Here is a 15,185-nt window from a genome sequence, read left to right as displayed (position 1 = left end):
TCAGAAATCTTTATTTAGAGATGAGAGTCAGTTTAAATCAGCACTATTTAGATGGTCATCTAAGCAGCACATTAAAAAGAACAAGAAGAAAAAAGGAACCATAGTGTCTCAGAATTTAATTGCTCAACCCCAGAAGCATCTTCAAATAAAATATTTAGTAAAAAGCATAAAATTTTTCTTTATTCAATTGACCAGTACATTCTCAGACTGAGCATTATAGATATAATTTCTAGTTTTAGCTACATTATTAGATGAGACCAAAGCTTGGAAAACAACACTATTAATAGTGGTGACTCACATGTTCCTTGCATTTTAAGGTGGACAATAATATTTACAGAGTATTGTGTATCTTAGTTATGATGTGATTTGTAATGCAGTTCAGATTATATAAAGTATATAGCAGTAATATGTATAGAGAGACTAATGTGCAGATTAATATATACAAAGACAGATGGACCATCAGTTTAAATCAAATTAAGGCATACAACATGATACTAGTTATTCTATGGTTTTAGACAACTTGGCAGGATTTTTAGAAGAGAAACTAAGGAGAAGGAAAGAAAAGTCTTTCAGCAGTGACGGAATGACATTAAAGACTGGGAATGGATAGGATGTGACCGAGGAACACTGCATTTGGCAGCCCAGCTGGAAAAGAGACTAGTGGAAAAAATCATAATCAGTATAGTTGCAATTATCACTTGCAGCCAGCTGTGTGTATAAGAATGTTCAGATTTAGGCTAGAAGCAACGGATATTCATCTATTGACTGTTTCTGAACTGGGTTTTGACATTATGGAAGTAATGTGTTCAAAATATTTATTTCAGTGTTGTGCAGATTGGTTGGTGGGGAAAGTCTACAAGCAAGGAGATGAAATGTGACTCAAATTTCAGCAATCTGAGTATGTAGTGGTAGAAGCCTGAATCATTGTCATAGCAATGAAAATTAAAAGGCATAGACAAATATGACAGATATTATGGAAACAGCATCTGGCCAACTTGATAGTTTGATTTTTATCTTAAGGTATTTGTGTGTGTGTGTGTGTGTGTGTGTGTGTGTGTGTGTGGTACTGGGGATCGAGCTCAGGCCCTTGTGCATGCAAGGCAAGTACTCTACCAACTAAGCTATATCCCCAGCCCTATCTTAACATATGAATCCAGTGATATAAATAGAGCAGGTCCTATAAGAGAAAGTTTGAGAGACATAATCTTACCCTGACTCTTCCCAGTGGGGAGGCTGCAGCTATGAAGGCTTCAGACTTTGGCTTTCAGTGAGCCGCAGTCCTCTTGAGCAGAGAGTTTGACAGGAGTCTGAGAGCAGGCAGGTTTTCTTACTGCCTATTAAAAAAGATTCACGTTCCCTGGGTTCAGTGCTCTTCACCTGGGAAGCAAATCCATTGTGTGCACTGTATCCACCTAGGCTTTTCTAAGGAGTTTGGTGGCTTGGAGAACCAACCTTGCATCAGTCAGATATTCATTGCTGTGACAAAAATAACTGACAAGGATAACTTAGAGGGGGGAAAAGTTTATTTTGGGCTCACAGTTTTAGAGGTTCAGCCTATGTTCAGCTGACACCATTGCTTTGCTTCATGAGGGAGAATAGCATGGCAAAAGGGCATGGCAGAGGCAACCTAGGGTTGCTCATCTCATGGCAACCAGGAAGGAGTGAGCAAGCATCCAGGGACAAAATGTAGTTCCCAAGGACATGCCCTCAGTGACATGCTTTCTCCCCCCATGCCCTACCTGCCTACAAGATACCACCCAATAATCAATTTAGATTACTAACCAATCAAATGGATTAATCCACTGATTAGGTCACAGATCTCATAATCTAATCATTTCGCCTCTGAACACTCCTGCATTGCTCAACATGAGCTTTTGGGGGGATACTTCATATCTAAACCAAAACAAACCTAATTATGGTATTCATGCCATAAGTCTTTTAGCCAAGAGTCTTGGTTCTTCTCCAAGCATTTGGGAAATTGTAGCAGGTCATTTATTCACTTGCAAGTTGGGTAAAATCACAGACCCTTTAATGTTCATGGTGCCACCTGACTAATGTGCTTCTGGGGAGGAAGAGAAAAAAATAAGATGCATAATATGTTTGGTGCCTAGCTTATGTTTTTTAAAAATCACATTTATTCTACTTCTTCCCTTGAGAGAGTAATTGAGCAGCTGCTGAGAGAAAGCTCCTGCAGTGGTAGTAACAGTTAAGCCCTTCTCAGTATGGTTTCAGAGTTGGGGCAGACCTTTCTTCTGAGTTTCAGAATATATTTTGGCATGATTCAGGGAAAGAAACCCCCCAAAAGGCTTAAGAATAGTAAATTATTATGCCACTTGTTTGCAGTTGAAAATCCGAGTCTCTCATTAACTTCTCTTAAGGCCAAAAATTATCATTAAAGAGCAACAAAGAGGCTGCCTGATAGCAGTTCTTTATATATTTTACAAGGGTTCTGCTGGGGATAAGGGTGGGGTAACTATAGTCATCTAAGATGATTTTCTGTGACAGAGGAAGAGGGGAAAAGAAAAGAAGTGATGGTATCTCATTTCTAGTTACATAGATAGGGACACACACAGTCTAGCTCTTTCTTTATGCAGGTTTCACATTCATGGGTCCAACCAACTGTGTATCAAAGATATTCAGAAAAATAAATTGTGCCTGTACTGAACATGTACAGATTTTTTCCTTGTCATTTTTTCTAAACAATACAGAATAACATTATTTATATATATTTACATTGTATTAGAGTAATAAGAGATCTGTAGATGACTTTTGTAGCATATGGGAGTACATATGTAGGTTATGTGCAAATATATTTTAAAAATGGACTTTAGCATTTGAAGACTTTGGTTATTTGTGTGGGGTCCTGGAGCCAATCTCCCATAGGTACTCAGGTATGATTGGGTAGTATATACCAGTGTGTGTGTGACTTGAAACTTCTAAGGTGCCAAAAGTATTAAGATACCCATCATTCTGTATACCACCAAGAAAGAAAGAAATACTGCCAATTACGATCTACATACTGTGGGGTCGGGCTCCAAATTCCTCAATAGGACACCCATAGCACAAGAATTAATAACTAGAATCAACAAATGGGACTTACTCAAACTAAAAAGTTTTTCTCAGCAAAAGAAACAATAAGAGAGGTAAATGGGGAGCCTACATCCTGGGAACAAATCTTTACTCCTCACACTTCAGATAGAGCCCTAATATCCAGAGTATACAAAGAACTCAAAAAACTAAACAATAAGAAAACGAATAACCCAATCAACAAATGGGCCAAGGACCTGAACAGACACTTCTCAGAGGAGGACATACAGTCAATCAACAAGTACATGAAAAAATGCTCACCATCTCTAGCAGTCAGAGAAATGCAAATCAAAACCACCCTAAGATACCATCTCACTCCAGTAAGATTGGCAGCCATTATGAAGTCAAACAACAAGTGCTGGCGGGGATGTGGGGAAAAGGGTACACTTGTAAATTGCTGGTGGGACTGCAAATTGGTGCGGCCAATTTGGAAAGCAGTATGGAGATTTCTTGGAAAGCTGGGAATGGAACCACCATTTGACCCAGCTATTCCCCTTCTTGGTCTATTCCCTAAAGACCTAAAAAGAGCATGCTACAGGGACACTGCTACATCGATGTTCATAGCAGCACAATTCACAATAGCAAGACTGTGGAACCAACCTAGATGCCCTTCAATAGGCGAATGGATAAAAAAAATGTGGCATTTATACACAATGGAGTATTACTCTGCATTAAAAAATGACAAAATCATAGAATTTGCAGGGAAATGGATGGCATTAGAGCAGATTATGCTAAGTGAAGCTAGCCAATCCCTAAAAAACAAATGCCAAATGTCTTCTTTGATATAAGGAGAGTAACAAAGAACAGAGTAGGGATGAAGAGCATGAGAAGAAGATTAACATTAAACAGGGATGAGAGATGGGAGGGAAAGGGAGAGAGAAGGGAAATTGCATGGAAATGGAAGGAGACCCTCAGGGTTATACAAAATTACACACAAGAGGAAGTGAGGGGAAAGGGAAAAATAATACAAGGGGGAGAAATGCATGACAGTAGAGGGGGTAGAGAGAGAAGAGGGGAGGGAAGGGGAGGGGAGGGGGGATAGTAGAGGATAGGAAAGGCAGCAGAATACAACAGACACTAGTATGGCAATATGTAAATCAATGGATGTGTAACTGATGTGATTCTGCAATCTGTATACGGGGTAAAAATGGGAGTTCATAACCCACTTGAATCAAACTGTGAAATATGATATATCAAGAACTATGTAATGTTTTGAACAACCAACAATAAAAATTAAAAAAAAGAGATAAAAAGAAAAAAAAAAGAAAAACACAGATAATTGTCAATTAAAAAAAAAAAACAAAAGAAATACTGCCAATTAGTACTAAGACACTATTGATTGTAAGAGGTATCTGGATTTCTTAGATAGTAAAATGTCGGGGAAATATGTATACTGCAGTATATAGGAAAAATGTAGATTAATGTATGTCCTCTGAGAGGTGGGATTATGATTTATTTTTACAACTGTATATGTAATCAAATTTCCCACAATGCCACTGTTTCCCTACAACAATCTGGCCCTACTTTCAACATCTGGAGGTAGAAGGTCTCCAGTCCTGACAAAACCCACTTTAAAATCCCTTGGCTTTTCATCCATTAGGAGTCAAGACTTGGCTTTAGGATGTGAGGGGGTAAAGCACCCCTGTATTGTTCTTGGCATTGCAGCCTCTACCAGAGTTACAGGGCAATAGGAAATGTGACAAGTTACTTTAAAAAAAATGAATGAAAAGAAGTTCAGTTAAGAGAAGTGCATGAGAAGTCATACTTAGATTTCTGAGATGTGTTGAGGAAATGTACAGAAAGCAGGATTCTAGTAAATAAACATGTTTTATGTCTTTAATTTTCACCTTTCTAGAATTGTCTTAGTTTTAGTGTGCTCTTAAAAATAATCATAAATCCTAAAGTAATGGGATTAGCTCAATGTTTTTCCCTTGAGAATAAATGGAGATATTCCAAAGTTTTATGTTAAAATAATTCCTGAGGTTATTTTTACCAGACATTATGAAGAAAATATAATTAAGTGATAAATATTATGGTCTTAAATATCTTATTTAAGACATGATTAATTTTCATTTAAGCTACTTTATTGCATTCCTTCTTTTATTAAATCTTGGGATAATTTTGTATTCTTTTCAAAGTAGGAGTTTTTTTTTTTTTCCCCTTTGCTTGGTTACATAGCTGGATTTATTACATTCCCTCATTTAGTACAAGATTATGTTTCTATTTGAAAGTAATTCTGTAATTTCTATGTATTTGCCAATAACACAGGATATGGTCACTGAAGCAAAATCATAGTTTGTAATGCCTTCAGCTCACAAAGTCAATTATGGCCATAAAGCCACCATCTAACCTCCAGGAATATTTGATTGGATGCATTAAGAGTATGTGGATGGCAATGGGTGGTTTGATCTCAAGATTGGAGTGGGCACTTTAACCTAAAGCTCATCTCATGATTCATGGCTGCTAACATTTTGTTTAATATTCTTCAGACGGTTGTAAGACAGAGAAGCACTGCTGTGTCTTGAATACGTCCCTGAAGTTTGTGTGTTGGCAAGTAATCCCTAACATGTTAAAAAGATGGACTTTAAGAGATGGTTAGATCATGAGGATTCTTCCCTCACCTATGGATTCAAGCTGCTAATGTGGAAGTAGATTAGTTACTGCAGGAGTAGATTCCTGGTGAAAGGATGAGTTTGGTCCCCTTTCTTCCTCTCTTATGAGTGCTGTCTTGCCCATCCTCCATGGGATGATACAGCAAGGAGACACACAAGTGTGGGACCCTTGACTTTTGACTTCTCAGCTATAAAACTATAAGAAATAAATCTCTCTTCTCTGTAAAACAGAAAAAGAGAGGAACTTAGGCTTTGGAGCAAGACTAGTCTTAGTTAGGGCCCAACAGCTTCGGATTGAGTGTGATTCCACATCAGCAAGTCTGGTATCAAACCAAAGTGATAACTCATGAGTCTAGTCATGTTTGTTGTGCCATTCATCTATGCAAATGGCACAAAGATGGGAATATTGTTGGCCAATTTTAGGTATAGTGATAGCAAATTTATGGTAGCACCTGACACAAATACTTGAATACTTACCTGCTTTCCAGAGGTCTCCTTTGGCCAATAGAGTAGTGCAATTTCTGCACTAGAATCAGACCTATGATTCTTTGTTACCATTATTAAACATATTATTTATGTGTAATTTTGCTTGTAAAAGAGTAAAATGGCATTCCTTAAGTGAAAAATACTCCTTGGCATAGTTGCAGATTTCATTCACATTACATCTTGGTGCCCATACATACATGTGCTCAGTATTTTTTTTTAAACCCATACCTGATTTAAATTTGAGCTCCTAGGTTTGGGGCAGTGAGAGAATAATATTAGGCTTAGTCCATTACAATGCAGTCATTTTAAAAAGCCCCTATAAATAATTCCCAATTCTTCAATAAATGATTACCATCTGGGTCAGTCTTCTCCTTTTCTAGCTAGCTCCCCTTTTCCTTTGTCCCAGTCCAAGGAAAGACTGTATGTCAGGAAGGACTCATGTGACCCATGCAGTGCTTCACATTTGTCTCTGGTTCTTTAGTCACAGGGAATGTGATATTCTCTGATGCTGAGGTTTTTCTATACCCATTACTTGTGATCTTATCTCCTTTAGCTGAGTTTAGGCCCAGTTGACCCTCCAGGCAGATTCAGCCTTGCTTTGTCTCTTATTGTTGGGAGATTCTCTTCCCTCCTCCATCCAGACCTCTGGCTGGGGCCTGTAACCTCAGTCCCTGCTGCAGGGGTACCAACTTCTTACCAAGGAAGCAAGTGACATTGAATCTTAGCAACAATCCTATAGGTGTCCATTTTACAGATAAAATAATCAAGGTCAAATGTAGTTTGCTAGTTAGGTGCTAAACTACAACTAGAATTCCGGCTCTCTCAACTCCCACTATAGCCCTCTTTGCTCTATGTCAAAGAGAGGGGCACAATTGACACCTTTGGCTCATAATGTACTGATAGTGATTCTTGAGTGGATTTTCCCAATGATAGCTGCTTTCATCAAAATGTATGTTTTTAATCTTTAATATCTGCTTCTATGGTAACAGGTAATCTTATAATTTTATAGTTGATTCTCTCATCATCTGTTACTTGGTATCTTTTATCATTTCCTTTTTTTCTCTTTCTTTCTCTCCTGATTTGGATTCAGTTTAACTGGTAAATCACCCCTCCCCCCCTTTTTAAAATTTAACTCCTATTTTTATCTACTCCTTAATTCTGTAATTATCCTTTGACTTCATAACTTGATTGCTGCTTTCCTGACCCAGGGAGTGGAACATGTTCTGCTGAACACACCAGGTCTTGTTTGCATTTTGTTTGTGTTAATGTGGCACCTTGTGCTGAACTGTTCAACTCCGAAAACACCCACTGGGATAGGATGTGGCAGGGAAATAGATGCACAAATGGAAAAAGAAGAGAGGAAACTTGGACCTGGACTAGCTAGCAACCTGGTCTCAGGGCAGTTTTCTTGAATGAGGGGTTTCTGGCAGTGAGACTCTGAAAGAGTTATGAGGTCTCTGAAGAGTGGGGTCGGAGTCCAGTGCAGAATATCTCACTTTATCATTTATGCTGGGTATTGGGTCTGCCTCTTCCTATCTTCACTAGAAGTTTCCCAATTCAGCTATACATTACATAAGATTTGGACTTTCTTTCTAGAATATAGGGAGATAGTAAAGATATTTTAGGTCTTGAAAAGTCTAAGCTCTTGGAGCTCTCTGACCAGTTCTCTGACCAGTGTCTTCTCAGACTATGAAAATAAAGGAAGATTGAGCAGTTGGGTTCCTGTTAAATTTGAGCAATATTTGTAAGTCCCTGGGCCAGGGTGAGTTGGGGAGAAGACTACAGTGCCTTGTACTTTCTACCACCATTGCTCTCTTCTAACCCCTAGTGTAGGGTAGAGCTTACCTTCTGCATCCTTTCTTGTACCTGTGCTTGGAATTTCTTCTGATTCCTGGTTTAGACAGTATCATAAAACATTAGCTAAAAATACATTGACTACATATAAGCATATTTACTGGATAAATAAATTAAATATTTCCACCCAATAGTCTGTAGTTGCATTGTTGTGGTAAGAGTCTCTATATTCTCCTAAGTCTGTATTTTCATAGGTTTCTGGTATTTGCATATTATTGATGTATACTCTCTGGGGACAATTTGAAAATAGGTTTAAAAATGTCCTTGCCCTTTGACTAAATATTCCGATGTATAGTAAATCATCTATGTTTTGACTAATAATTTAGCTAGGAGATATTCACTGCAGCTTCCCAGAAACAGAATAAATCATCAATCATCAGTGCAGCAAAATACAGTTATCAAAAATATATAAACATGGATATGTGCTTTTAGACATGAAAAGATATTTATAATATCCCATTGAATAAATAAGTCGTGCTGTACAGGTACACAAGACAGTGTATCTATACTTGGAAGGAATACAAGAAAGGAAGAACCAAAGTGATTACTCTTCTTAGGTAGTATGATTAATGACGACTTTAATTAATAATGGATCATTTTATTCTACTGTCTTCTACACTGAACAAATGTTACTTATGAAGAAGAAAGTTTCTTAGCATTGAAACTGGCCTCTGGGTAGAAGGAAAAGGGTCTGATGGCATTGGATCAGTGATAGATCCCAGTTACGAATGTGTGTTAGAGTTTTAGCAGTGGTGCAAGGTGATAGTGGTACCCTGCTGATTCAGACAAAAGGATGTGGGTTTGAGGGACTCAGGGTAAGACCAGCTTCAGAAGATCCATGCAAACTTGAGCCATGTTTTTACGCTTTACCTGACATGTTCTGATTATGTAGGGTAATTTTTACCTTTGTCTTTTCATTTCATATAAAATTCATTTTAATTGTTTTATGGAATAATAAGTAAGTAAAGAAAAGAATATTTGCAAAATAAGGCTAAAATACAGAACATACACATGCACAGAAATTCTGTGTCCCAAAAATGAAGCATTGCCATTAATCCTATAGGGTTCCTATAGCCTCCATCTGTTCCTATAGTCTTCATCGAAGAAAACCACAGTCCTGAATTCTTTATCCTTATCTGACTTTTTTAACATAATTTTATGCTAAACAATACTTTATTTAGTTTGCATGCTTTGGGATCTCATGTGAGTGGAATTATACTTTATTGTTCTTCTGAAAATTGTGTTTTTCATTCAGTGTCTTGTCTCTAAAATTTTATCCACATGGTGTGGATAGCTGTTGTTCACTCTGCGCTGGGGCTGTCAAGCCTGTGTTGTGTAATTGCACCCTGGCATACTTCTGCAATGTCCTGTTTATGGACTTTTGCATGAAAGTTGTTATTAATGACCTCTGTGTTCATTTATAGTATCTGAGGCTCTTGTAGAACACCGGAAACATACATAGGTGTTGAATTGCTGGGTTGTAGAGTATGTGAAAATTAAGTTCTAATAGGTAATGCTAAATTATTTTCCAAGTTATTTTTATTTATTTATATTCTTTACAGTAGCATGTGAGATCTGGATCCTCCATGTGGTCATGAGCATTTAGTAATATCAACTTGAAACTTTTTGCCAACCCAGTCAATGTGAAATGAATGATTCAACTACTGTTCCCCTGGGTGTCAATGAAGTTGTGCAGATTTTCTTAGGCTTGTCAACCATTTGTGATTGTTTCCCAGAAAGAATATGTTTGGGTCTTTTGACCCATTTTTCTATTGGGTTATTTTTTTTGGTTTTAAAATTGGTTTGCAGAAATTCTGTGTATTTTAGGAACAAATCTTTTGTTCATTATGTATATGACAGGTACCTTCTAGTCAGTGGCTGTCTTTTCATTTTCTTGCAGTGTTTGATGAAGAGACATTTTTAATCTTATCCATCCTTTCTTCCCTGGTTTACCCTTATTGTGTCTTGTTTAAGAATGACCTACTACCCAGAGGTTCACAAGTATAAACTCCTGGATTGTCTTCTAGAATGTCCAGAGCTTTGACCCAGTGAATGGCGTGAAGGTGTCTAAACTTCCTACATAGATAGTTCTTTGTTTCAGAACAGTCTATTAAAAGGCTCTCCTTTTTCCACAGATCTGTAAATGCCAGCTCTGTCAGGAATCATATTGTAAATGAAGCTTCTATACATGTTTGGGCCTGTTTCCTGGGTCCTCCAGAGAACACAGGCACAGGATGTCTGCCAGATGCCCAGGGGCCTTCCTGGGAACTTCTTTATATTTAAATGAGAAGGCATTTTTCTTGTATAGCAAGTTACAAGTTGAGCTGTCCTGTAGTTAGACCACGGCACAATAATGGCATCAAGAAACCTGGTCCTTTGGTTGTCCCCTGCCAGAATCTTAGTCTGTAATGTTTCCTGGCAGCTGCTACTGTTGCAATTTGGGACTCTTGCCACATCCAAAGTGGGAAAAGCCTTCCTATTTTAAATTCTGGTCTGGAGATTGTTTTGAAGCCCGCAATAGAGTAGATTTAAGTGATAAGTTCACCTGCAGTTCCACTCAGGATTATCAGTTCTCAGCAGATGGGTGTTTTTTTTTTTTTTTTTTTTTGTCTGTCCATTAGATGCCGAGTTTCAAGATGGGCATACCCCTGTGGAGAAGAAAGCCATTCATTTCTAGTTCACCTGCCTCTTGGGATGTCACTCTGCAGGGACACAGGTTTCTACAGAGGTCTCACATTAAACCCCTTTCTTGGGTGGGTCTTGGGCCCCCTGACATAGTAAAAAGCAAACCCGGAATTCACCTGTGTGGCAAAGATAAAAGTTGATGAAACTTATTGTGCTTACATCTCGGGCTTTCTGTTCTCACTTCTGACTCCTGAGCATTCTTTGTGCTCTTAGAGCTCATTACACATTTAGGATGATAATTTTTCTTTTCTGGAAGTTTTCGTTTTCCAGTGGGAGGGTCACCCAGTGTCTTTAGTTCTCCAGGCTATGGAAACAGAAGCTGGCATCAATTTATTTTTTAAATTGCATTATGTTTATTGATTTTGCCTAAAGGTTTGTTGGAGACGGAACCTTTGCAAGGAAGAGATGAGGATGCAGTAGCCAGTGCTGACTTCTCTAGCATGCTCTCTGAGGAGGAGAAGGAGGAGTTAAAGGCAGAATTAGTTCAGGTATGTGTAGTAATCTTCTTTATTTGCTATTTCTGTCTTGGTTCTTGAACATTAATATTAGTTTGATACAGGTCCCATATTGCAATTATTTGGTCTTTTGTTTACAAAACTGTTATAAATACATTGCAAGATGACTGATTTTTCTCCAAGTTATTTTTGTAGAGCTAATTATTAGTTACCTGTTGGTTACAGTGGTAAAATGAACGGTTGCGCTGTTTTAATCAACAGCAATAACTACTGTTAAATATGTACTTCTTGTTCTTTTTAGTATCATGATACTATGGGATACATCACCTACACACCTGATGGAATTTCTTAAAGGCTTTGTACAAATGCAAGCTCCTCTTTAAGAGCTATTTGTTTTAAGTCAGTTAGCTTTCTGTGAAATGGTGTTTTTATTTTAATTATGAAAAATTCAAGTATGGAATCAACTAAATTTACTCTTTTGCAGAATAATAAAGTGGGGGTGGAGAGGAGAGCTATATTAATTGAAGGTTAATTATATCTTGTGTAGTTGCCATGGGATCTGGGTTAGTGGAGAGGAGGGTGCTGGTCTCATGGTGAGTACAGGTCTTGTGCAAGCCTTTGCAGGACCCACTCATCCTTAGATTTGGTGCTGAGGAGCTTTACTTTCTGGGTGGAGAGGCTGAAGAAAGGACTCCTTGAATAGAATGTAGCAGCAGAACAGGAGAGACAGAGACCAGTATCCTTCTGCATTCTGTTCACAGTGCACAAGGCAGGAGGCTCCCTTTCCCACTGGAAGCAAAGCTTTCCCTTCCTGCCCAGGACCTTCGCACAGGCTCAGGACACAGCTTTGAGCTCTACCATATCCACCGCCTCTTAGCCCACTCTGTTCTGGTAGTATACGTTATGATAGCTCAACATAATATGAAGGACTTTCCAGATGCTTTTACAAGACACATCCTAAAATAATTTCATTAAAAATATCTTTAAATGTTATTTTTAATTGACACATAACAGTTGCACATAGTCGTGAGGTGCAGCGGCATGTATCCATATAGATATACAGTGTGTGGTGATCACATCAGAGTCATTAGCATTTCCATCACCCCAAACATTTATCCTTGCTTTGTGGTAAGAACACACCCAAAATCTTCTCTTCTAGAAGCTTATTTTGAAATATATAGTATAATATTGTTAACTATCGTCACCTTACTGTGAAATAGGATACCACAACTTATTTCTTCTCGGTAATTTTATACATGTTGACTAATCCATTTCCCCTTCTGCCTATCCTTCCAGTTTCCGGTAATCACTGATCTCCTCTGCTTAGATGAGATCAGCTTTTTTTGATTCCACAAATTAGTGATATCATGTGGCATTTTTCTTTCTGTCCTTGACTTTAAAGTAATATTATTTTAAAATCTAAAGAGCAGCTTGTTCCTCTGGTACAAGGAGAAATTATTTCAGTAACACAGTGCCTCAAATCAAATGGCTTGGGTCTTTAGCTGGTTCTGTCTGTGGCTACCAACTGGCCACACAGACCAGAGTACACAGACCAAAGTTGGCCTAAATGGGTAATGGGCTAGCCCCACATTTTCTTAAGGCCCCCAATTCTGGTTCATAGGACCTGTTCATGTCAACAGCATTGCCCAGAAGTTTTTTTTTTTTCTTGCAGACTGGTGTAAGCTAACTAACTCTAAGCTAAAACAACTTCTTCTTCTGAGAGCTTTGTGACCTATGTACAAGCACATCCTCTGTTATAGACCAGCAGCTATAAAATGCCTTGATTTCTTCTGGGTTCTGCAATGACTGACATGTACACAGGTACATGTATGAATTTATGTTTTTTGCATTCTATATTTTTTTTGTTTGTTTGTTTCAGGTGGACACAATATCTTTATTTTACATTTATGTGGTGCTGAGGATCGAACCCAGTGCCTCCTGCATGCCAGGCGCGCGCTCTATCACTGAGTCACAATCCCAGCCCACATTCTATATTTTCTAAATGGTCAACAATGAGCATTTATTCTGTAATAACGAAACAGTAAATACTGGTTTGGTTGTTTTTAATATATTTTTTAGTTGTAGATGGACACAATACCTTTATTTTATTTATTTATTTTTTATGTGGTGCTAAGGATTGAATCTAGTGCCTCACATGAGCTAGACAAGCACTGAGCCACAACCCCAGCCCAATAAGCACTGGTTTTAAATGGATGTCTTTGAATACCAAAAAACTAGTAGTGTTTTTATAAATTCCTGTCTCATTTGGCCACTGTAATAAGATTCCAGCAAAGTTCATTTCTAAGATGTTTGGAGCCTGACTTCTGAAGATAACACCAGACTCTTTGATACTGTGTTCAAGTTATGAGGATTCATGCTTTCATCCTCCATAATGCATTAGCCTTCAGTGCAAGAGCTTCCTGTCTTATTTCTGCCTTCTTCAGTTGAAGTACTGTATGTTGCCAAAGGTATCATCATAGTGACTTAGGCTCGACTCTGGGCCCCAGGGCTAGCGAAAAGCAAAGCAAGGTATCCTTGTGATTTTTCTTTGCATTTCCATTTCTTCTTCCTTCACCTCAAGGCACCTCTGCTTTATGCTTATTCTTTTCCTAAATCTGCTCTCATCGTTTACAAGTACATGTGCACATGCATCCATGTGCACAAACATACACATGCACACACAGAGCAAATCTGGTCCTTTCACATCACAGATGCATTCAGATTTTACCTCAGTGCTCTGGTTTCATTATAACAAGGTCACCCAGATCTATCTCAGGAGTCTCACCACCAGCCTTAAGAATAATTAAGGCATCTTGGAGACAACTCTGCTCCTTGGTCTCAACTCTTCACAGACATTCTTCCAGGTCCCTTGGTCAAAAGGAACAGTACTCTTTGTCCAAGGGGAGATCTTACTAGCCTGTTAGCCACCTGAGTGCCAAGATTCCCCAGAGGCCAGCTTATTGGATAACTGCCTTTGACCCAGGCATGCAAGGGTGGCTGTGATCCAGAACAAGGCCTCTGTGTATACATACACTTCCCACCTTTTACTGCTTTGCCAAAAGCAGGTCTCTGATGTGCCAGGTTTGCAGTCTGTACTTTAATTCACTCTTCTTCCTGATTCCCACATGTCCTCCTCTTGCCTTCCTGCTGTGGTGGATCCCTCCTCCTCCAGCCTTTCATCTCACTTCCCCCAGCCTTATTCCCCTGCTTTGTTGTGGATCCCCCAGGAGGATGCCCTTAGACTTCTACTTTCTCACAACCCATGGTTGCTCACACAACCAGCATTTTGTGTGTTTATCAAGTGCTGGCAACAGGAAGACTTCTTTAGGTGGAAGAAATGACATAAGCCAGTCATGTCAAAAAGGCTTCACCTTGGATGAATTCATCTTTTTGAAATAAATATTTTTAAAGAAATCTCTTTTAATAGAATTTGATCTTTAATTTATTGTTGTGGTCATGCTATATGTGTGTTCTTGAAAGTCCTGTGAATGTGAAGCCACCATCATCTCTGATCTGGTGTGATGGTTTGTGCATAGAAGGAGTCCAGTTAATAGAGTTAATTGAAATTATTGTGCAGCTTATGAAAATATTTATGTTTGCAAATGCTCAAAGTAGAATAGGCATTTTTTACAAACTTTATCAATGTACCAAGAAGTACTATTTTGTTTCTGATATTTGTTGTCTTGTTACCAGCTGGTTTTGAGGTTTTGAAACATTTTAATTTCTCTCTCTCTCTTAAAATAAACTTGATGAATTATTCTGTTACTGTCATCTCACTTCCACTTTAATTTCACTAAGATGCATTCTGTGCCTGGCATTGGAATTATTGATAATGTGTCTTGATTTTTGGAAAGGATGAAATGTAGGCATTAGTACTGACCATTTTGTGGTTATATAATAATCAAATACTGCCAATGGCTCCTAGATAAAATGACTCAAGAAAAAATACATATTAATAGGAGTTGGAAATACACCAAATGGTATTAGCGAGTAGGCAAAGCCTATT

General features: G+C 38.3%; 1 protein-coding gene across 4 annotated transcripts in view; it reads left to right on the top strand.

The window, feature by feature from the left end:
* Window positions 1-15,185, top strand: part of Tpd52l1 (TPD52 like 1) — a 90,423-nt gene that overhangs the window by 41,637 nt on the left and 33,601 nt on the right. The window contains exons 1-2 of one of the 4 annotated variants that reach the window (XM_071613063.1): window positions 10,696-10,767; window positions 11,097-11,212. In XM_071613063.1, the coding sequence (XP_071469164.1) occupies window positions 10,734-10,767; window positions 11,097-11,212 (150 nt within the window). In that variant the 5' untranslated portion in view covers window positions 10,696-10,733. Of the gene's footprint in view, window positions 1-10,695; window positions 10,768-11,096; window positions 11,213-15,185 lie in introns of those variants that run through there. The other 3 variants (XM_071613064.1, XM_071613065.1, XM_027947365.2) reach the window with 3 other exon arrangements.

The sequence above is a fragment of the Marmota flaviventris genome, chromosome 6 (genome assembly GCF_047511675.1).
Source record: "Marmota flaviventris isolate mMarFla1 chromosome 6, mMarFla1.hap1, whole genome shotgun sequence".
Lineage (NCBI taxonomy): Eukaryota > Metazoa > Chordata > Mammalia > Rodentia > Sciuridae > Marmota > Marmota flaviventris.
The sequence above is the reverse complement of the archived record's forward strand: the minus strand, read 5'-3'. Positions and strand labels throughout refer to the sequence as shown.